At 33.5% G+C, this 25,015-nt stretch overlaps 3 protein-coding genes and 1 long non-coding RNA gene across 6 annotated transcripts in view; 2 read left to right on the top strand and 2 right to left on the bottom strand.

Annotated features, from left to right (window-relative positions):
• Positions 1-25,015, bottom strand: part of LOC143921171 (uncharacterized) — an 895,047-nt gene that overhangs the window by 307,983 nt on the left and 562,049 nt on the right. The window lies entirely within an intron of this gene.
• Positions 1-25,015, top strand: part of LOC143921164 (uncharacterized) — a 754,379-nt gene that overhangs the window by 168,433 nt on the left and 560,931 nt on the right. The gene's annotated exons all lie outside the window — the stretch shown is intronic.
• The window catches only part of LOC143921140 (uncharacterized), a 129,870-nt gene that overhangs the window by 91,042 nt on the left and 13,813 nt on the right, over positions 1-25,015 (top strand). For both annotated transcript variants that reach the window (XM_077444294.1, XM_077444295.1), the window contains exons 2-4: positions 10,659-10,948; positions 11,779-11,893; positions 13,307-14,319. In XM_077444294.1, the coding sequence (XP_077300420.1) occupies positions 10,659-10,948; positions 11,779-11,893; positions 13,307-14,319 (1,418 nt within the window). The remainder of the gene's footprint in view (positions 1-10,658; positions 10,949-11,778; positions 11,894-13,306; positions 14,320-25,015) is intronic.
• On the bottom strand, positions 18,254-24,347 carry LOC143921085 (uncharacterized). Of its 2 annotated transcripts, none has more exons than XM_077444211.1 (3): positions 24,247-24,347; positions 23,766-23,812; positions 18,254-23,695 (listed from the first exon to the last, which is right to left on the bottom strand). In XM_077444211.1, the coding sequence occupies exons 1-3, from the start codon at positions 24,312-24,314 to the stop codon at positions 18,396-18,398; spliced, it is 5,415 nt and encodes a 1,804-aa protein (XP_077300337.1). In that variant the 5' UTR covers positions 24,315-24,347; the 3' UTR covers positions 18,254-18,395. The 2 variants fall into 2 exon arrangements, with proteins under 2 accessions (XP_077300337.1, XP_077300338.1); XM_077444212.1 differs by having other exon boundaries at positions 24,003-24,332.

The following is a 25,015-nucleotide window of genomic DNA, read 5'->3' as shown; positions in this document are numbered from 1 at the left end:
ATAGTCATGTATGCGTCTCACAAGAGTTTTAATGTAATTTAAGTAATTTATGTATTTATTTAGTTTCGCTTGCTTGGTAGGCTGAAGTTGATCCCGTTATTAAGTTTGCATACATTGGCTAAATGTCCATCAACCGTATTTTATTTTAGCAAATACATACAATTTCAGTGCCTAATCAATTATTTTGGGTAGAATATTAGAGATAGATAATCATAATTAATATGATGCTAAAATATTCAATAATGGTCGTTATTTCCAACTGAACAAAGCATCGTGTTATTGAATAATATAATCGGGCAACGCCATGTTTATCAGCAATTACTGTATGTACATACATATGTATGTAGATATTTGACTTGAACGACGCCGGGCTTTATGCTTGTTAGGTAATACAAAATATTTAGTATACATACATATGTATATTAGTGGCAAGCAGTATAGCTCGGCGGTTACATTAATGATGACCACCGTGAGGTTCCGGGCTCAAGCCCTGAATTGACCTTGATAGAAAAAAAATATTAGGAAGTATTTCTGTAGTGCTGCTGGTCAGACTTGGATATTTATGACTCCAAATCATTCGTTTCCTATCAGATTTTGCCAATTATACCATTGCCAATTATACCATTGCCAACGATAGATTTCGGTCAGTGGCAACCCGTAATGGCATTATGCGAAAATATAAAAATTTTAAATACATAAAAATAAAATCAATAAGCATAATTTATTATAAAAAATCTATGCAAAAAAAGTTTATGCAAAGAAACGGGGAATTTATTGACATGTAATACGTACATACATTGTCACTTAAATGAGGTTACAATTATATCTCGTTGTAACAAACTTTTATATTGTCTCGTTACATTGAAATTTCGCTTAAATAAAACTAGACAAAAAACTAGCCCGATACTAAATATAATACTTTGAATCAGTATACGAATTTAGTTATATTAGAAAAATCTATAATTTAGCTATAATAGATCTTATTGCTAATATATTTTATTTGTACATATATGTACATACATATATCGTCTACAGGATGAACACTTTAATTAAAATTTAACCTTCAATAAACGTAGTAAGGGTGCCAACTTCCAATATAGTACGTGTCGTATTACAGAATCGTCATTTATCCAATATCCTCGGGTTTTTATTATACTTTCGTACCCCGAAAGCTATATTTTGGTCCTTGGACGTAGCCTCTGATATCCTTGGGATAATATATCGATAAAATTTTCACGTACCACGGCCTAATCTTTACGGGAGAAATTAATGAAAAGTTATGTTCCGTCGATGATCCGACCGTAAATATCCGACGCAAAGCCCCATCGAAGGACCTATTTATGTTTATGACGAAATTCCGGGATTTTAATTCACCGGATCGTAGATAATAGAAGCACAAACGTATAATATATTAGATGTATTGCTGTATGGGAAACGACTATTTACGGGTGTTTATTTTGCTGTAAGCGAATCCTCCCGGGAACGTCCCCGTCTCCTGTCAATGTAACTCACTTAGTACGGATTCAAATCCCCATAGACCGGACACGTCCTGGATACAGGATAACTAATTTCATTTGAGAAACGTCGCCTAGAGCTATGTTGAAAAATCGAATTATACTACTCGGTAGCTTTTGTCTGGTTTCGACATCACCACTAAATATTTTCATATATTTTTTTCTTTTTATAAACAAGTTTTACGGGACATGTTTATAAAAAAATTTTGCTTAATTTTGACGCAATTCTATCTAAAAGTACCACGCGAACTAGTAATTATAGTTAGTGCCTTCTTTAATTTATTTCATCATTTACAGCCATTCACCAACCACTTCCGGATGAAGACCTTTCCAACACACTTCCATTCGTCTCTGTTTTGCGCTACTCTCACCATCTCACCCCACAATTTTTTCTAATTTCGTTCACCCATTTTCCTTGTAGCCTTTTTTTCACCCTTTTACATTCTCTCATATACCATTCCAGTACTTTCTTCATCCACTCTTCGCCTATTATTATACATAGCTACGTGACCCACCCATTTTAATTTCAATATCTTCACTCTCTCCACCATACCCTTGTCCTACTTCTCACCCACTTATTCCGTTTCTTATGTCTGCTCGTTATGTAGAACATACATCGTTCCATACTTCGTGTGCATTAGACTTTGTGGCCTTTAATTTCCAAGTTTCACATCAATACGTCATCATTAGCAAAACATATTGATCGAAGATCTTTTTATTCAGTCATAGATTACTCTATTTAACGATGTAAATATACCGATTTTTACGTAATGATGGCTGGAAGTCATTTAAAATTTCAAATGAAAAAATAAGTTGAAAATCCCTTAAGTTTTCATTTTGAAGATTTTGATTTGAACTCTATATAATGAGACTATGGATAGTCAAAAGATTTTCTGATACACAGAAAATTTGTGAGAAATTTTACGTACAAATTTGAGATGCCAATAACCCGAAATTGCGAAAAAACTGAGGAGGAGGATACCTATTTATTGTATACGTCACAACAATTAAGCTAGGAAAACACGAAAATTCTTAGAGACGGTCATCTGCGTTTACCAGAACCCAGGACCTATCTAATGGTATGCAATAGCACTTCCAGTGCACTACGCTGTGGCTTATATACCAATTTTTAATTATTTATTTATATAATTTTAGCTAGTTACGTAATTTTTATAAATACTTTTGTTTTAATTTAATACACACTTAATTACATAACTCCAAAATTACATATAACTTATATGCACTGTCCCTCGCAGAGGTGTCTCCTCGTACCTCGCAAAAATGCATCCACGGTCTTAAAAGACCTTTGATGTAATAATTTTACAAAAAAAGCTAACATAGATACAATATTGTCCGCTGTTATCAAGTCATCAAGTTCAATTCTATGTATAATTATTATTTTTAGGATATTTGTATTTATTTATAAACATTCTGTTCCGTATACCTATGTATATAGTACTGTATCACCGTATATGTATGTATGTAAGTATATTCACCTTAGTAATGTAGACGTTCATATTAATGTTTATTTAGGTGGGTTCATATTATATTATTCCGTCTTATATAGGTTCAGGGTTTTGAAATTAAGAATTAATCTAGATATTTTATTCAGAATCTAGTCACAGTCGACGGCCATTTTTGTTCCACTGGAATCTACGTCACACTCAGTATTCGGTAATCTGTTATGCGAATCATTTTTTTACTCCGCATATTAATTCAATAGTTTGAGAAACACATAATTCATTCGTTCGTACGCATTGGTTAAACTTTCGCGTAAACAAACAAAGTATAATCCCGTTAAATAATATATGTACGCTCGAATGAAACAAGGCGTACGAGTAATAAACGAATGTACCGAAAAAACTATTGTTTTCTAACGACCCGTATTTGAATGGGGAAAAAAATCTTCGGGGAGGGTTTTCCGCAGGATTAAAACGGGATTGAGGGGGTGGATAAAAAAAAAGGTCAAACCCTTCGTTTGTTTTGAACACTCCTGCCGATAGGATAAATCAAACATCAAACAAAGGCGCTTGTGAATTATCACGGCGAGGCGCCATTTTTTGTTTGCTTTCGCGTCTTTTTTTTTGTTTATTTTATTTATTTCGTTTGATCCGATGAACAAATGTACCGTAAGCGCTGGACACATTTAATGGTCTACAAATCACATACATTTCGACGCGAACTTTTTTTATATGTAATAAATAAAATCTGTATATAATTATGGATATGTAATGTGTGCGAGTTTTTCAGCGGCGACTCGTAGAGATAGTGGAATAACCCTTTTCATTGTAAATTACAATTTTATTTTTTATTCGCATGTAAAAATCGTATACAATGTATACAAATTACTGTATAAACTGTATATAAATTGATAATATTATTTGAAGCGTAAATATTTCACTGTGTTTACATTCTATTTATATACATATATATTGATTCACATTTATATGAAAATTCGTCGAGCGTTAATTTTGTTTTGGAAGGAATTAATCGAATGAAAAATTTTTTCATTAAATTATCATTCAAAGCATTCTTCATCAAAACAATTTGTAGAATGTATATATTACTTTAGTACTCATTTTCATGTTCACATATTTATCAACAAGCGAATTAGGTATTTATTTAATGGAAAATTGTGATTTGATCAATAACATATTATCTATGTATGTACATACATATTCATATTTTACAAATCGTTCATGAACGTACTACATACATAGTTTGTTCACGAACTATTGATGGAAATGCTAACAGTCAAAAGTTATCTTTAACCCTTTGAAGTCCATGGGCCTGAAAAACGCCGATAGGCGTTGTCTCTTGATCATGTACAAAGTAAACAAGAATACTACCCGCTAAGCCTTTCCAGGTAGCATTGAAAAAAATGTATTAAATATGGGTCGTATAATCGGTGTCATTCATTTTTCAACGTTTATTAAGATTGCTTTACAGCGGAATTTCTGAATTTATAACCATAGCAGAATTTCCCGATAAAAATCCTTAGCTGTTGAGTATTTTAGATTGTCGCTTGGCATTTAGATTGTGAGCATTACATTTTAACAACAATGAAGAAGATGGAACTAGTTTTGGAAAAATACATTCATTAATAGACTTCTTTTGTTTATTTTATATTGTTGCAAGATATATTAGAGAGTATAAACACACCTTTACAAAACTCGAAATCCTCGGCGTTAGTTATCAAGGGTAGTGATTTAGGCTTTGTTTGAATTAGCTACAATTTTTATACCTGCTTCCTATTGGATTTCTTAATAATTCTAGTTGGAAATGCTGGCGAAATTTTCAGCGTGGCGGGCTTTCAACAGAAAAGACGTCCGCACCCAAAGGGTTAATAGACTCACCAGGTGTCGCATGAGACTTTTAGCTGTCAAAACCATTAAGATGTCAAAACGCCAAGTATTTAAAATGGAAATCCTAAGGAAATCACATTGCAACGTTGCTATAATTCCCATTTTCCAATACAAACATTAATTTCATCATGAGCAAGTCACCTTGAACACTCTATCAGTACAGAGTTTTGGAACTCTACTATTTATCAAGCACCTACATAACATAGCACCTTCCGGTGACGTCTGTAAAACGCATCTTTACTCCATATCAACAAATCACTTCCACGATCCTCACACTTTACGTAGACGATCATACATGAATATCATGGAAGAATATTTGGCGGTACTTTGACCCGGAAGCGTCGAAATGGGTAAGACATCTGGCCTATTTGAATTCAAGGCTTTTGTAGTGGCCCGCCACTCCGATCCCGGCATCTGGTATATTATTAACCCCCATTGATCACCTTTGGCGCGACCCACAGTTTTATTATGATCATTTTATTATTCGTCCTCTGCATACATACACACACACACACACACCCATAGTTAATTACAGGGAGAGGATCGTTACGCGCACCGGTCCCCGTTAATTTAACATTCATACGTGCACACGAATTCGTACCTATTTCAAGTCGGAGAGCTTTTAAGCTAGCTCTCTCTCGCTTTTGCTGACTTTTTTATACGTCTCTCGAACTTTTATTGAGCGGTCTATTTAAAAGTTGGATCATTGTGTCTCGAAGAGTCAAAAGAGTCACGAAAGCGGTTTGATTTTTGACAGGGATAATTTATTTATCTCACCAGCTAGCAAATTTCTCCTTTTTTCTGTTTGGGTTAAATTTCTTTCGCCTTTTGGAGGCAATGGAAAACTACTGAATAGTGTCTTTTCTTGCTCAATACAAGGCTTTTATATGTTTCACTTCGCTAATGGTTCAGGTAATATTCCAAAATTCTTCCGACCGGTTTTAAACTTTGCCATTTTCCGCGGTTTTTACATATTTATTTTATGCACGTTGGTAGAAAATTTTAGGATTAAATCTTAGTAATTTAAATGACTTAAGGTTAAATCAGACAAATTTACTTACGACTGCAAAATTTCGTCTATTGATATTTTGTAAATAGATAAATCAAATACAATCATATATAATAATAGCCTAATGCGTGCCCACGTGCTACGCGTGAATTTTCGTCATGTACGCAGCATATAATAATAATATTTAAAATTTAATTAATTTTTTTGAAAATAAAATCGTATTTTAAATTTAAACTTTCGTTTATGTCGGCCGATCAAATGGAGTGCATAAGTATCTGCACACAGGTCACTAGTATTTTAATAATATGTTATGATTGTTGCGTTAGCGGTGGTTTCAGGATCCAAATGAAAGGCCAAAACGATTCACACTCCAGAATATCTGGTCTACCGTGTGTACCTCCTTATAAAGGACAAGTTGCACAGCAGAGCTTCCCAGATATATTGTCTAGGCATTTGAAGGTTTATCCTGGCGAGTATATTTTTTACGCACGCACCCAGGGCTGTGAGAACTCCAGCTTATATTTTGTTCGGGCACTTACTGAGTCCCATTTGCCTAATCCGGAGTCTCTATTGTTCACCCACGAATGCACTTAGATAGAGGATACTCTCTCTCATGTTCCCACTTTACAGTATTTTGGAATTGTTTGTGATTTTAAAAATACATTCTTCTTCTTCTTAAAGAAAGACATTAAAAATTGAACAGATAACTAATTATCAAATATTGTATAAACACAAACATCGATTAATAGTCACAGATACATCTATGAACAAATTTTTGCAGCATTTTATAAATCATTGAAAATTGAGATGCTGAATAACTCGAATTTTTGCAAAAGGAATAGAACAAGGATTAACAATTTATTGGAACCGTTTCAATGAATTGTGATTAATTGGAAAACTCTGATAGGAAACGATCAACGATCTTCTATGTATGCACGGCTTCATTTTGCAATATTTTAAACGTTTGAAATCCACTGACATCTAGATATTTTTCATTAAAATCAAAATCGCAATTCAAAATAAATGTAATAAAAAGAAGAATGGAAACTTACACTCTCACTTTTTTGTAATAAAGAATAGAATTGTGTGCTTAAGATATTGGGCGTTATAAAAAAAACGGGGACGATACTATAAGAATACCTTTGTCACGTCACTCTACATTCAAAGCATTCATTTTGGTTTTTTTATTCAAAGAGACTCGTATATTTGGTACATTTAGTACAGTATGTCCTCTTTGTTCATTGGAGTTACTTTTCCCACAGGAAATACGTTTTCCGCGGTAACCTTCCGTTGAATAATTGAAACCTTTGGTGTTTCTTTCCTGAACGATAATAATGTTTAGGTTCCACGCCGATATCGACTCTATAGAACCTTTATTACAAGACGCAACCTCCGGAAAATACGTACTATTAAAAGTACAACAAAATACGTTTCATTTCCGAACCAACAATCTCGAAGCTTAGTGTGCATCACTGACAGAAAATATTAAATATACATATATTTAAGTGATTCTCAACTGTAAAATTCAAATCCGCTTATATGTAGATCAAATGTATTGTAGGATGGACATGTAGAGGGATTTCCACAGATCGAAATAAAAGATGCAGGGGTAGTGGTAGACGTAGTTTATTGTTGATCCTTCAACGACCCAGCTCCGAATTTATTTATTTTACACTCCGAATTTATGTATCTATTGTCAACATTGTACATAAGTATCGTTCAAGGCCAATTACAGATATCGATGATCAAACATTAAATAATCACACACATATCTATGGACAAATTTTTGCAGCACTTTTAAATAACTAATTATGGGTTGTTGTAAACTGAAATTTTTCGTGAAATAGGACAGGGTTGCCAGTTTTTTGTAACCGTTTCCAATGAAATCAGATAAATTGGTAAACTCTGGAGAAAAATATCGACCTTGGAGTCACATATCCGGGGTCTGGCTAGTAACAAAGCCAGGGATAGAACCCATGATCACACAAGCGAAAGCATTAAACGCCAACCACTGATCTATGTTGCTGGCTAAATCCGTGTACAGCGTGTACATACTCTCAGCTCAGAGATAAATAGTCGATGAGTCGCGATACATTATAATATATCATAAGTATAATCATCAGAATAGACCAGCTCACTGATTTCTGCTGCCAGTCCTTGAATTTGTGACTCAAAGTCAATCGTTTCCTATTAGAGTTTGCCAATTTATCTGATTTTCATTAAAACGGTTCCAACAAATTGGCAACCTTATCCATTTCCTCGCAAAATGTCGAGTTTTCAGCAGTTTCGATTTTCGCTGAATTGTATAAAATGCTGCAAATTTACAATTTTAACCATAAATATCTACGTGGATGTTAAATTGATATGTATTTACTTTGTATAATACTAATAATACTTGTATCAAATGTAAAATATTTCTGGCCAGGAAGGCGCATTGGAGCTACCTGTTAGGCCTTCGTGGTATAAATGAAATATAAATAAATGTATATACATATGTATGTAGTCTGCTCATACTCTGAGGCCTTTTTGACACGAACGCGCGATCAGGTGATCAGTGATGTCTACCAGTTGTTGACGAACATCTATCGGCTAATCTTCACGTTACTCATTTTTAACAGTAAATAAATATTTTTAGTTTATTATTATAATATATGTATGTATGTACATCCTAAATAATACGATTTTTAATCCGACTGCATCAAACGTATTCAAAATTTCCAACTTCAACTTGACAACTCTACTCGGAGCCCTTCATAGTTGCGTCAATTAGCACAACAGTTTATCCTTGAACCGAGTTTTACCTTGAGCAAACTTTAAACGTCAAAGTTTAATTTTCAATTATGTCAATTCCCAAAATTAAAATAATTCATCATCCCCAGATATTATCTCCACGGTACAATTAACATTTATCAACTTTCAAGTTAGCGTCGAATAATCACACGGTCTACTTATTATACAGATATAGCACAAAATCCACGTAGACCGAGTGGAAAATGCTTCGCTAATTACGCTCGGCTAAAGTTATTTAAAATTGATTACGCGAATTACACACACACGCGCGCGTATAATATGCGCGTACATATTAATTTATGGCGAATTATATTCGGTCGGATTAAACGATTATCGTTTATGTTTGTTTTTCAATGCCTCGCGGGACTATAGTTTATTTTCATTAGGTTCGAATGTCTCACCTGGGAAAGAACCGTGTGCGGAACTTCAACTCTCAGGTGTGTGATCTTACCGGAAGTTATTGTTCGACGATCTTGAACCGCCGCTAACTAAATTTACTGCTCATGGGTGTGAATGAGCTCTAAGACTCAATAGAAGGCCTTTTTATGTAAAAGACACAGTATATTCAATTGAAGATATTTTCTTTTCTTATTTGATTCTGTTGATTTTCCCGTAATGAAAAAAATGATCACTCTTTTCAAAGACTGGAGTAATAAAAAAATAAAACAGACACACAGAGTGGTACGTGGCACGTGTTTTTTTTGTTAATTTTGCACGTGTAAAAAAAGTCGCTAGCCCTATCTACTATGTATCGCAATTTTTTGCAAAAATCATTTCCTGGAATGTTTTCGGTGATATTTTATCATTTTACTGGCATATGTTTCACAGATATCGATAACGGTGATTTGATATTTGACGAAGAAGAAACTTACAATAAGATCGTACATTTTAGCAATGACATAAAGATAAGCTGGAGTTTACCAAGGCATGCCGTGCTGTACTTTTGTGTGTGTTCTTACCAATATTGTAAAGATAAAATCTTCCAAAATTTATCTTTTTATTATACAATAAAAATGAGTTTGATTTATTTTTTATGTTTTCTTAATATGTGTATGTATGTATATCTATATATATATATGTATGTATATGTATATGTATGTATATGTATATGTATGTATATGTATATGTATGTATATGTATATGTATGTATATACTAGGAAGACCTAACAGATAAACTCCAATGCGCCTTCCTGGCTAATTATAAACATTGATAAACGACTATATTTTTTACAGTATCATAAAGACATCCATGGAGATTCTAATATTTCGAAAAATACATACATTTTACAGCATATTTATATATCAGGTATAAACTTGAACTTTGAACATTGAGATGCTATAAACTTGAAGTTTGCTAGAGACAAGAAAAGTTGCCAATTTGGTGGAACCGTTTCAATGAAATCAGATACATATGTGGGATTCCAGGTAAGGATATTTGATAGGAGACAAGTGGAATACAGCTTATACAAAAACAAGTAGTTTATTATTTATAGACACCTAGGCATTATACACATGTTTTAAATTTTATTTGAATATATATTTCTTTAGCAAAAGTGAATTCCGATAAGAAGTGAATTCTGACACCTTTTAAAAAATAAAAGTCCTGTGTATATTTCTTAATTTGGCTGCATGATATGCTAAGATTAAACTAGTGTTTCCATTAAATGACATTTTCATATGTACATTTTTTTGTATATGTGTTTTTATAAAGTGCAATTCATTCGCCATGACGGCCGTTAATTAATGATCACGCCTGAGGGCCGAAAGCAAAAGTAGCGGCTTTGGTTCGTTTGTATTTGTTTTGAGGCTTTAACGGTCTACCGCTCCATTAGTTTTTGCTCCACGAAACGTTCCACAAAATTAAGGATACTACTCTCGAGACTTTAAGCTACCATAATTAACAAAAAGCCCCCCTTCTCCTCCCCCACTTTTCCTACATTTCCAGCAATACTAATTATGCTCACTTTTTTCCGTTCGCAGACTTTGTGCCCCATTTCAAAGATGTTCTCGTGTACAATCTGTCGTCCGTCGGCTCCCACTTGGAGAAGATCAAAACGGCTCAACTGCACATCTTCAGGAGAAAGCTCTTCCCGCAAAAGGGTTACTCGAGGAGGAAGCTACTTCCGCCACCCTGCAGGGTGAGACTTTATCAGATTCTGACAGCACCTGGGCCTTCGCCAATACAACCTGCCTCTACGGGAGATCCTCTGGAAGTCTCCGACATAGAAAGGATGAAACTTCGCTCGTTGGACACCGTTCCAGTGGCTCAAGTAATTACATATTTCATTTAATAATTTCGTTGGGCGTATCCCATGTCAAAATTTTGTGAAAGGATAGAAGGAAATGTTTATTTATGGTTATTCAGTCTTATGTAGTTCCGAATTAAGATTCTCCCATACAAATAGCAGTAAGAAATTCTGTAAGTAAAAGTGTTAAGATTTCATCCGCTTCATTTCTATTACTGAGTATAGCTCAAAAGGCAGATAGAAATATTAAATTTTCTCAAAAATATCTCTGAAGCCGGACACATCCAAAAAAAGACTTTTTACATACGGCTGTGAGTTTTTTTCATGTTTTACATATTTTACATTTCTATTATTTATGTCAAATCGTTGACATGTTGGTAATAAAAAAAAGGGATATATATATATGTATATATATATATATATATATATATATATATATATATATATATACATTTGTATTTGTAATTGGCCAGGAAGGCGCATTGGGATTTTCCTGTAAGGCCTTCCTGGTATATATGTAAAATAAAATAAAAATAAAAAATAAAATATATATATATATATATATATATATATATATATATATATTTATATATTATAAGTATACAATAGCTTTTTCTTTCGTTATTATATTCGTATATTATTATGTTCGTTTTGTTAGTGTTTTAGCTGTGACGTACATATGTCGAATCGAATATACATACTTTGTAGATACAAATTTTCTACCAAAGTCTGTTTTTACAATTTACGCCTTTCAATTCAATTCTATCGGATATATTTGAACAAAGTAGTTGAAACACTCGCTCCATTGTCTCCATTAGATCTAATGTGATTTTTTTTATGTCTTTTTTTCGCAGATGACGCGAGGTGGATGGTACACGATCGAAATTTCTATGGCCCTCAAAGAAATGCTGAATTCGCCCGGTGCCACTTCCAATTTCATATTCGGAGTACGCTTCGAAGGACCGAGGGGTAAAAATAAAATAGTATATTAAAAAATGAAATCTCGTTTCTACATTGCATATGTATGTACATATGTATGTCGAATTATCGATCTGATCGGAAAAACAATACTCACTGGAGAAATTCGGCCATTTCGTCTCGTTACGATTTCGATAAGGATAATTACTTCGAAAAGTTTGCAAACTTTCCCTGTTGAATGGTCTGACGGGGGAGTTTAAACTTTCGTCCGAAACGTCATCTCCTGCGAGATGTGTGTCCGTAATTAGCTGACGAGTTGTATGTATTTCAGGGTTTCCTAATTTCTGTTCTGTCGACCGATAGCATCGAGAAGAGATGAAGGTATTCAAACAAACTTTATAACAATGTTCATTGTTATTAATAAATATGTAGGGTTTTAGCTTAGGCATGTAAAAAAGCAGCAGCTTAGAAAATAGTCTCGGGTTTACATAAAAGGAACTACATATTTAAGGCGACTTATTAGAAGTCTTTAAAATATTAAATAATCATTACAATCATCCTATGTTCAACATCTTTATGTTCAATGACTACACTCACCTTAGAGGTCACAATCTCAGACTCCTAAAAGAAAAATCGAATAAATTGATTAGAGAATCCTTCTTTTCAAACAGAGTAGTTAAAGCTTTGAATAGTCTTCCCAATAATATAGTAGATTCCGTAAACCTTAATACTTTTAAAAGCAAGCCAGATGTCTTTCTTAAACTTAAAGGGTTTTTACAATTTTCTTTTTGCAATATCTTCATTTCATTCTTAATTTTCGCTTTCATATTCTATTTTTTTTATCTTTTTGTATTTTCTTTTGTTTTGTTATTTCTTTTTCATGTTTACTTTTTCCCCTCTTATTTTTATTTTATTATTATTATCTTGAATATTTTATTAAATCTCACTTAATTTATATATAAGCGGTTATATTTGAAAGTGGTGAAAGTCCAATTTTCAGTTCCAAAAACACCATTTCTCTTTGACTTAATTCACAGATTATTTTAATTCGATATGTCCAGAATCTTGGAAAAGCAGAATAAATTATAGGCCACCAGTTTCATTAAATATTCTTAAACGCAAAACATTATATTAAATGTTTTTCGAGATATTTCTCAAAATGAATAAAAGTGGACGTATGCCACTTTCAAATATAACGGCTTATATGTATAAGTCAAACCCTTTGGGTCTATCGGCTTTGGCGCCTCCCCCAAGTATGTTAAATAAATAAATAAATATTTTTGCAACTCGTCAATATCTTAATTCAGTAGCTTACTTATAAATTAAAATATAAGAATAAATTCAAAGTCACACATCTTCAATTTAAGATACGTTTAATATAAATTGCTTCGTGAGCAAAAGTGTTAGGAATGCTTAATTAATCATTGTAATTATTTCGATTCTAATCGAATATGTAATTTGCAGGTAAATCGATAACTCCTCAACACTTTCTAAAGGAGCCCGAGGTGAACATCTCCTCGTCATACTTGATGATATTTTCTGAAGATGCATCAGCATCGATCGACGCTCCTTTCAATATGCAAAAGCTGAACGACAATCAGATCAACATACTCGCTGAAATGTTGGAGAATGCTTCGGTAGATAGAAAATTGTCAAAAAATCAAATAAAGAAGAACAATAGAAAGACAAAAAAGACTTCGTATGAAGAAATCGGAAGGACGGAATCGATACGACACGGTCGCAAGTACTACGGCAATATTAAAAGCAACAATGACAGGATTAATAAAAAGAGAAATCGCACACACCAACCTGTCAAGAGCCTGGGGGGAGGAGATATCTCTGAACTTGTCGACTACGACAACGTTAAAAAGATGATCGCCACCAGGAGGCACAACCACAAATCTGTTAACAGTCTCAACCTGCGCTACGATACAGCCACTAAGAGTATAGTGCAAAAAAAGGCGACCAAATTAGAAGAAGACGAAGCCCAACAAAACAGAACGAGGAGGGTGAGGTCCATCTACGACAACTACATCATAGAATTCACCGGAGACGAAGACACCCCGGAGCCGACCACCGCCGAGGATCTCATAAAAGCTGTGGAGTATGAAAAAGAAGATGATATGGGCGATCTGTCGTACTACGAGCCGGACGTGTACATGCATGAGACTTTGATACCCCCCAGCTATAGGCACAAGTATCACAATAACAAAGCGAAGATGCAGAAGGCCTGGGATCTGGATACGAATCTGGTACCGGATGGTGATGCAAGTGGAGACCTGGATATGTGGTGGTATGATGTTGGAGAGGGTAGTGGTGTCACGATTAGTGGGTTAGATAGCCTTTCGCCTGCTGAAGGAAGCGGCAGTAGCAAGAGCCGGAGGAAGGACAAAAGGAGACACAAGAACCAAAAAAGGAAAAATAGGAGGATGCAAAAAAAGATCCAGTTCACAAAGAGCCACTCCGAACAAGATAGGGTATGTTTTGTGTGCGTTTTTTAATCTCCAAATGCGTACTGTTCCGATTGATTCCTTTCTACTAATATGCGTATACCTATACGTTTGAATTTTCGGGTGTTTACTTCTGGGAATTAGGTTTTGATCGAAACTACTACCGACCCTCGATTTACGCGGTAGTTATGCTTCACGAAAAACCGCGTAAGTTGAAGGATGGGTGTATCGTTTTTACTACTTTACTGCTATGGCACGTTGTGCGTTGTTACTGCTTTGTACTTGATGTATGTTTATTTAATTTTATCATTATTTATATTTAGATTTTATATATGTATGTATTACAGGTTTTTCATTCCAAATTGACAATTTTTCATATGAAAAAGGTTTAATTTTAAATGAAAAAGGGTCAATTTTAAAGGAAAAAGGGTAGATTTTAAATGAAAAAGGGTCAATTTTAAATGAAAAAGGGTCAATTTGGAATGCAAAACCTGTTTTATTGGAAGTTAAATCCACAACGTCATACTTCGCATAAATATATAGTAGTTTTATCGGCTATACCATGGGATAGCCAATGGAGCAATTTTTATATTTTTCCCATGATGCCGTATTCAGGTTGCCCCTGATTAATATCTATGGTATCAAGCTTGTACATATGCATGTATGTACATATATAAATTTATAGATTATATATATTTTTAAATCATATTCAAATAGCGGTGACATATGGGTAGGATGGTTTTTGAAAATTTGATGAGTGGCCGTTGCAACAATGCGAATTATAAATAAGATATATTGGTAAACTCTGATAAGAAACGATCGTCTTGGAGTCACAAATATCCAAGTCTGACCAGCAGTCCTACAGATAATACTCGGAATAAATTCTTTTCGATCGAGGTTAACCCACGGAATCGAACGCGGCAACCTTAGTTAGTATTAACACAACCACCAAACAATGCTGCTGGCTAAATTTAATTTGCTTTAATTTAATCTACATATGTACATCATATTATAATTTCTGACAAAAATGAAAATATCGAGGTTTATTTCGAAAGATTAATTTATTGTATGTATGTATATGTATATATGTTTATAATATGCACATATGTTTATCACTATTTTCTTGTATATTTTTCTTTTGAACATCATTAAAATTATCAATAGTTTCGTTTACTATGATTATTTATGGGACTTAATACAAAATTTCATAAATTTTTCGTATAGTTTCCAAAAAATATTTTAGACTGACTGTACCAGTGTAGCCAATTTTTACTGTTATAAATTGTCATAATTGCTCTATTTAAATATATACCTTCATAAATATCATTACTATGATAGGGATAATCTTGGATTTATAATGATTTTAATAGCTATGTACATCTTTTAGACGCAGTTCTACGCCAAAACCAAATTTTCATTAATTTATTTAGTAAATCAATGAAATATTATGTATGATATTCTATTTTATTATTCCAAGATATTTTTCCGTACTTAGAATCATTCATGAGATATTTGGGATCAAATCATTCATAACATAAATATTCTCTCAGTAGTATATACATACATATATAAAGAACCAATCGTTTCATATTCCCCTGACATGACCCCGAAATGGATTTGCTTTCGAAATTCCCCATATAAGCCGACAAAGTTTAAGTTTTTGAGTTAATCTGGCGACTTTTACATCTTGAAAGAAATATTTCACAAACAATGGCGCCGGCCTTTGTTCCGGCAGCCATTTTATACGCTGAACAATGGCCTGCTTTATCGTGCTTTTCGAGAGCTTCCAAACTCGCTACGATTGCCCGATTACCGTGAATAAAGATACGACTAATTATATGCATGTTTGAAAAATTAACATTTTAATATATAAATCGTTATGCACACAATTAATAAGGAGGCATTTTTTTGGGCAGATGAAAATTGGAAAAAAATCTTGAAAGTGCTCTGACCCCCCCAAAAACCCATCTACGGTCTATTTAATATGTTAGGTTGAATAAATAGTTAGCATTTTTAGTTGAAATGTAAAGTTTTGCAGTTTCAGTCGCCAACATTACCCAGCATATTACAATACGTGCTTTTGCAGATATGCATACTACTGTTGCGTAGGGGTGGGTTTAGGATCCAAATGAAAGGCCAAAGTCCCTTCACCGCATTTATTTAATGATTCAGTAGGTCCACACGAGATCACCGCTCTCTCCAGAATAATCTGATCTACCGTGTGTTATAAACGACAAGTTTAACAGCATAGCTTCCCCGATCCATTCATGTGTCTATTGTCTACGCACTTAGTGTAACCTGGCAAGTCGTACGCACTCGCTCGGGTCTATGAAAACTCCAGCGTATCTTTTGTTCGGGTACTTACTGAGTCCCGTTAGCCTAGTCCGGGGGTCTCTATTGTTCACCCACGAATGCATTTAAACAGTGGATACTCTCTCATGTTCCCACATTACACTATTTATATACATGTGTACGAGTATTATACATATTTATACACATACATACGTATAGATATATCGAAATAATATAAATAGACATTTTTTTGGTGTGCTCGTTCGTGTGAAATGAAAGAAAGAGGAAAACACACAGCGTCGTGGAATTCAAACCTCTCGTTAAAATAAACAACGTTTCCAAGAAGCAAATCTCGAGAGCTTTCCGATTTTCAACCGTTCGATACATCAGCGATAATACGTTTAATGGAAAGCGATTTTTTTGTGTATACATTATATGTACATATGTACATAGATATAACATCTTAAGGAAACGCTGAATGACATTTATTCAAAACAAAGGGGCTTTTGTGTAGCCAAGAGACTGATCATCTTTTGCGATTAGTACCATTTTGTCTTTAAAAACTTATATATTATATGTACCTATGTACTATTTATTGGGGATAGATTTTCTTCATATGTTGACAAATCAAGTGCAAAACATTTCTTTTGTTAGTTCACTGAGTGTATAATTATTATTTCATGGTCTTCTGTTTTTATTTTATTCTTTTCTGGTGCATAAAGCAAACGCGTTGTCCGAAAAACAAAACTTGAGTTTTAGATCAAATCTTGAATTCCGTCCCACAGTGCGGCGATGTCAAACCGCAAAATTGTATTATTCTGATGTCGTTATAATACTTTTGGGGCGGGGATTAAAACCGGGTAGATTGTAGCGGTTTGCTGAGTGGACTTTGCCAGTGGAGTAAGAGGATTTTGGCCTCAAGAACCTTTTGTTTCCGACCATCCCCGACCGCACAGTGGACCAGTGCTCAATTTTACATAAGTAGGTCGATTAAATTTCGAGTACACAATATCGATTTTTTTACTTTCTCTTATTTAAAGGGCAACATCTTTTTCTCTTTTTATTCACTTTTTTTTATTTTATCCCGCCCCCCCCCCCCCTCCTTCCATTCACCTCTTAAGGCGTGATACTTGCTCTCGCTTGCGAATTGAAGTATTCCTTTTCTGTATTAAATCGGAGATCCTCTTTGAAAGGTTATTTATGTTTGCGGCTATGGAGGGAGAGAGGAGGTTCGTATGAAAATGTGAGCAAAAAAAATACCCCCATCAACGTCTTTTTTAATAACCCTCCACCACCCCGCGCATTTCTCCCTCAGCTTCTCTCGAAAGCCACACTTTTCGCCAGCGAGCCGGATAAATGCGGAATACATTTGTATGAGAATCGGTGTTTATTAAGATTTCGTTGGTTTCACTGGAAAAAAAAGTAAAAACGACCATGCAAACGATACTTCAAAAAAAAATCTCAATATTTTTCTCTTGTTTACATGGTTATCATTACGAAAAATCCTTTAGATGCTTTTATTTGTCAATTTTTCAATTTAAATCATAACATAAATACATACTATATCTAATTTATGTGTGTGTGTGTGTGTGTGTGTGTGTATCTTGGCGATTATAAACAGATAACAAAAAAACATAACAAAAAGAAACACCACGCAAATTTTAGTTAATTAATATATTTGACTTAATATGTACATACATACATACATATGTATGCTATATAAAACTACATAATGATATGAAGACAGTGAATTTTAAAAAATTTAACAAAGCTGTTTGTCCTAATCTACTCCATATAATTATTATAATACCCTAAATATGGCTATTTTCAGAGATGTTTGCTAAATTCTTCATTACACCAACGGTACTCGAATGTTCCCTTCCCAATTTCTCTTCATACACCGGCAATGCCATGCTAAGGAATTTCTCGGCCAATTCAAAATTTTCCAGATTCATATGAACCATCCCGATAGAGTGCAAAGCACGAGCTGTGTCAAAATCATTTGACCCAGAGTATTGCTCGTACATGGATAGAGCTTTATTGAACAGCTTGAGAGCTTCACCATAATTGGAAAGTTTCGCTTCGATGTCTCCTAAGCAGTATGAAATCTGGGCCATTTGCAAACTTTCGACTTTTTCAATATTCTCGCACTCCCTAAGACATCCCTGGACTATTGATCTCAATTCCATGTAATCTTTCGTTTTGTTTTCTTGGTTGACTTTCAGGCAAAGTAGATCGTATGCTTTCAAGCAAATCGTGAACGCAGACTTGATAATTTTGTGCGCTTTTGAATTCTGGCCCATCTTTACATAAGTTCGACCTAAACTCAATATAATTGTACAATTTTTTAAACTCCAATGTCCGTAATGCCTTTTAAATATTGATATAGCGCGGTTGTAGCATCGCGCTGCTTTCGCATAGACATGCAAATTCACGTTAGCATTACCCAAATTATAAAAGTTTTCAGCAGTGATTAACGAAACTTCACTATTGCCTTTTGCATAAACATTTGCGGCTTTTTTGTAGTGATCTTTCGCCAATGTCAAATTTCCCAAGACGTAATTTACGTTTCCCAAATCAATTTGCAAGCTAGAAATTGAGTCCTGTTGAGTGTCGTAGTGTTTCAAATACGTTGCCAGACACTTCTCGTACTGATATTTCGCCAACTTGAAATTACCCAATTTGAAGTTGATACATCCCAAAGTGTTGTACACTTGAACAACTTCCAAGTGTTTGTCATTGTAATGCAGCAAATATACTGACAAACTCTTTTCACACCAATCTCTTGCTAGGTCGAAATTTCCTATGTTATGATTGCATACTGCCAAATTCTCATAGATTTTAGCAATATTTTTGTGTTTTTTGTATTCGGGGTATTTAAAAAAAATTGCGATAGCCTTCTCATACTGTTCGTTTGCCAGATCACCATTGCCTAGCATGAAATTAACGATTCCCAAATTTCCGTAAACTTCAGCAGTCTTCAAGTGTTCATCTCCATAATTATGTAAATACATCTGGAGACAGTTTTCGTAGCATTCTTTTGCTAAAATATAATTACCCGATTTAGTTTCAGTCTGTCCCAAAAGAAAATAAAGTTCTGCTATGTTTTGGTGTCCTAGTTCATATTCTTTCCAATGTATATCTAAACTTTTCTTTAAATGGTCTTTTGCTAATGCATAATTACCCAAACATAGATTACAATATCCTAAATTCAAATGTGCAGTAGCCGTTTTAATATGTTTCTCTCCGTTTTGATTCAAATATTCAGCTAAACATTTTTCAAATTGTTCTTTCGCCAAATTTATATTTCCCAAATGTATATTAATAATTGCGATTCTCATTTCAGTGTCGATTAATATAAAATGTTCTTCCCCCCAATACTGTGAACTCAAATTTAAACTTAATTCAAACTGTTTTTTTCCTAACAAGTAATTACCTAATTGAAAATCAATCTCTCCCAAAATTCTTAAAATTTCTATTTGATTCTCATCGCTCAATTGATTTAATTGTAAATACACCTTCAAACATTTTTCATATTCATCTTTTGCCAATAAATAGTTTCCCAAGGATATATTGACATTTCCCAAATTCATATATGCCTTCGCAGTTTTCTTGTTTACTTCGCCATACTGCTTTTTACACAACTTAAGGCAATATTGAAAGTGCGATTTTGCTTTCTCGTAATTACCTACACTAAATTCAAAATCACCCAAAGATTCAAATAGTTCCACATTTTGTGTGGGATCTTTCCTATAATATTGTACATACACCATTCTGCACTTATCGTAGAAAATTTTGGATAGTACAGTATTTCCCAATTTGTGATTAACAATTCCCAATTTCATGTAAATTGTAGCAGTATGACAATTTATTTCTCCGTAATTTTTTAAAACCAGTACTTCGCACTTTTCATAATTAATCTTAGCCAATTCAAAATTATCCACGCGCTGATAAATATTTCCCAATTTCTCGTATGCATTCATAGTTTCTGTGTGATTTTTTCCATAATATTCTAAACAAATCGCCAAACTTTTCTCCAACATGTCTTTCGCTAGTGAAAAGTTTTCCACAATAAAATTTAACATCCCGAAATTTGAATACAATGTCGCCATTGATTGATTATATTTTCCAGAATGTCGTTCAAATAGTTCAAGACATTTCTCAAATAGTTCTTTAGCTAAGGTATACTTTCCTAATGTGCAACTAAAAGTTGTTAAATATGCACACGTATTTAAGTCATCTATAGAAACCTTCGATAGAAACGATAAAAACATTTCAAAAAGAAGTCTTGTTTTTTGAAAATATCCCAAAATTAAATTACCTCTTGCCATCTCGATTAGTACTTCCATACCTATAGATGTGAAAAATAAATCAAATATACCCTGTTTATCGTGAAGTACTCGAATACATTCGTTTTCGAGAATACTGAAACCCTTTTCATAATATATCATTGAAATAGTTTTTTTTTTGAAGTCGAAATATTCAACACTTGCCAAACAAATATAAACTTTTCCGATTTCTAAATGTTGAACGCCATATAATTCTTTTACTAGCGATAATTTTCGTTCTAAGACCTTTTTCAGTTTATTTGGATCCACCAATGCATTGTAACAATTTATTAACATATCCAACAGTAATTCTAAATCCTTAGCTCGTTTTGAATCAGATGATTTTTCGCAATGCGATGCTAACATTTCAATATGGGGGGTCAAAATCTTCAATTTATTATAGCCATTCATGCAATACCTATTTTCCGGAATAGTTTCAATGAGAAATTTCAATGTTTTTTTAAAAATTACTTTTTCTTGGTTTAGCTGCTTCAATTTAATTCTAGTCACCAACTGTACTACATTGTGGGTACTCACTATACCAGATTCTATCCTAATCATGGAATAATCTTTAAGCAATTGAAAAATTTCTCCCACATCGTCACATTTGAAAAAAATCATGAACCATTCTGCGTCGATATGGTTCGGACAAATGTAAGATATCATACCGAGTATTTCAAATGCCTTTTTCCCAAGGAGCTCGTGTTGTAAAATTGCATCAATGATGATTTTGAAATTGGTATAAGTAGTTTTTCCATACGTGCTCATGCTGTCTGGCAATTGGACTTCGAGAATATCAACCGCATTTTCGGAAAAGTTTTTGACCAATTTCGAAATGTCGAATCCGGTCGCTGAATCATACACAATTGCCTTCAAAATGTAAGCAGAAACTTGTTGAATAGCCAGAGGAAAGTATCCCAATATATTAACTAGTTCTTCAATATCTTTTACTTGTGAAAATTCTGTGATACTTGTTTGATTCTGTATTAATTGCACCGCTTTTCGTTCCGTCAAAACGTTTAGATATGTGGATTTTTCAGGTTTCCATCGCGAGTTTGATGAAGTGATTATAATAAATGGAAGATTTTCTCCTTCTCTTACATGTTCTTTTGGAATAAATTCGTCAATGGTTTCTTGATCTTCCGCATCATCGAAGATGAATAGACTCTTCTCCAATTTAAACTTGCCGTATACTTCCCGTACGACTGTTTCAATTTCGATGAGATTCCCATTTTCATCTTCTCTTGCAGGAATTTTTAAGCTATCGGCAATGTTACGAAAAGATTCTTCTATCGTCTCAGGAGACTTTGCGTCAATCCAAAGGATCTTATTTTCATATCTGCGACTATTTTGGAGTATATAACCCCTCACAAGTTCAGTTTTACCCATACCAGGTAATCCATAGATTACCATCGTCTGAGATTCTACTGTCGGTCCTCGTTTGATGTTTTCATGTAGAACTTTCAATTCATTTTCTCTTCCCAAAAAGGAACTCACAGGATCTTCGACGCCTATCTTTACCTCCTCCCAATTGTTAGTCATAAATCTCAACCCATCAACTTCAGTCATTAATTTTTCCCTAATTTGCTTATCATTTTTCTTCATCTTTTCAACTTTCCAATGGGAAATTTGCGTAAAAAAATATTGAAGAACTTCGTCTACATATCTATTTATATCCCGCTTCGTATAAAAATCATCCTTTCCGTATTTCTCTATCTGATCTTTTAATATATCCGCTTTTATGATATCTTTTAATTGTATGTAATCCGGTTGACTTGCAGCAAATACAAACAATTCCAAAAACTCCTTAATTTCCTCTTCTTTTATAACATTATTAACTTCGAATTTCATGTCTATTTCCCACGCTGGGTATTCCTTTATTTCTTTTACTTTTTGACTTAGATAATCCAAACTCAATTCTGGAAGGTTATCTCCGTGCTTTTTATTATTTTTTTGTTTATTTTTTCTATCAAGTTCCTCATTCAAGAGTAAGTGAAACAATTGAGCCACTTTTGAAGTATTTTTCTTGTTGATTTTCTGAAAATTTTTTCGAAATTCTCCATTATCAATGTCTAGCACCTCTTCAGTCAAAAATTTCCAGTACGGCTTCATAACGTGCTCTATTTGGTTGAATATCTTAACACCCAAAAGCAAATCCTTTAAAGCTTGCGCAACTCTAGTCAAATTATATTCATTGGCTTTAGACTTTAAAATAGACACAATTTTTTCATTAAATCTATAACGAATTGGGCTATTGTCATCATCAATATCGAGGAATTCGTCAGATTCAATTCTTGTTTCCATCAAATCGCGTATGGTCTTAATCGATCCGAATTCTTCATTAGAAACGAAAGGCATCCAGTTTTTAGAAACTATCATTTTTGAACCGATGACACTGTTTATATTCAAATGATAATTCGTATAGAGGATAAAATTTTCGTGTACCATACCGCTGAAGAAATTCTCTAGAATTAAATCTTTGTAAGAAAAGAAATATTTCAGGAGACTGAAATCGCTCTGATCCTTCGTCAGCAGACTCATTGCATCTATTTCCGACCATTCCATTGTATGTTTTGCTTGCAAACATTTACAGAATTTCCTACCTTCTTTTTCGTATAAGAAAACTACGTCGTCGAACTTTTTGGCTGCATCTATTTCGATACCAGCTTGGAACTTGTGTTTGTTCAATACGCCTCGGATGATGAACATCATGACAATGTAGGCTTCATAATCTCGACCGATTTGTGTTGCATCTTTCGTTCTCTGCTTTTTCTCGAAAGCGCCTGAATTATTTCAAAAACATTAATCGCGTAATTTCAAATTTGTTCATACAATTAATCATGGTTAACTTACTGCGAGAAGTAATCTGGTCTAGTGAACTTCCGAGACTCGATTTAATTCTGAAAAAGATTTAGTTAACTTGGTTATTATTATTTGTTTGTGATTAAGTTCATGAGAACAAAATCGAAACATTAATATTAAATCAATACCATTTTCTGTGTTTGAAAATTATTCCATTTTTATTCGGTTAAATGAAACATTTTTATATTTAAATGTAATAATAAAACTATTTTTCTATAGAATACATACATATGAGTGGCGGAAGTCCAATTTTCAGTTTCAAAACACTATTTCTGTTTGATTCAATTCACAGATTGTGATTACTTCTTTTATTATGATATGTCCAGAATCTCGGAAAAGCGTATTCATAATCGTATTTTTTTAAATTGTTAAACGCAAAACATGTTTTGCAAGATATTTATCGAAACGAAGCAAAGTGGACTTATGCCACTTTCAATTATAGCGGTTCATATATTAAATAATAATATGTTACCTGTTGCCCGTGGCTTTTTTGATTTTTTTAGTTATTTTTATAGCATCAGTGATTTCTTCGGACTCCATTTTAGAACAGCAGTCAATAAATAAATACACGAAGTAAATGGAAATATTTGCTATTTTACCAATGACTCAAATTTAATCTTATCTAACGGAATTTTATTCTTATTGATATGTGATAAATATTTACTTTTTTTCACGTTTGACTTTTTTTTATACATTATATCATATAATACTATCATATATAAATGTATATTATCAGATAATACTATCATATATACACATAAATGTACGAGTGGTTTATCGTGGCTTTTAAAACAGGGGACGAGGTTTGTTAAAAAAAAAAAAATTTTTTTTAATTAAAATAATGCCTTGAAGTGATGAGTATAATTTTTCATTTTTGTGATAGCAGAAATATTCTAAGTAGCATACCTTTCTTAATAATGAATATTGTTTGGTTAAAAAACTTATTCTTCTGAATTATTTATCGAACAATCGATCGAGATTGCAACATTCCAAGACGTAATTTATTCTGAGGGAATCAGTTCGTAAACCGAGTCCCTTGCAATATTCGTACTCAAGAAGTTCTATGAAAATATTTATTATCTACAAAAAAAATTCAGAATACTTGTTAGACACGAATCATTCTTAGTGAAAATTCCATAAATGCTTGAAGAGAGCCAATACTTTTTTTTGTTTTCGATGGCACACTCATACGTAACAATTCGCCAGTACCGTGAACATAATTAAAACGACACGACGAGTCC

Source organism: Arctopsyche grandis, chromosome 13 (genome assembly GCF_051622035.1).
Source record: "Arctopsyche grandis isolate Sample6627 chromosome 13, ASM5162203v2, whole genome shotgun sequence".
Taxonomy (NCBI): Eukaryota; Metazoa; Arthropoda; class Insecta; order Trichoptera; family Hydropsychidae; genus Arctopsyche; species Arctopsyche grandis.
This window is presented reverse-complemented; position numbering and strand designations above follow the sequence as displayed.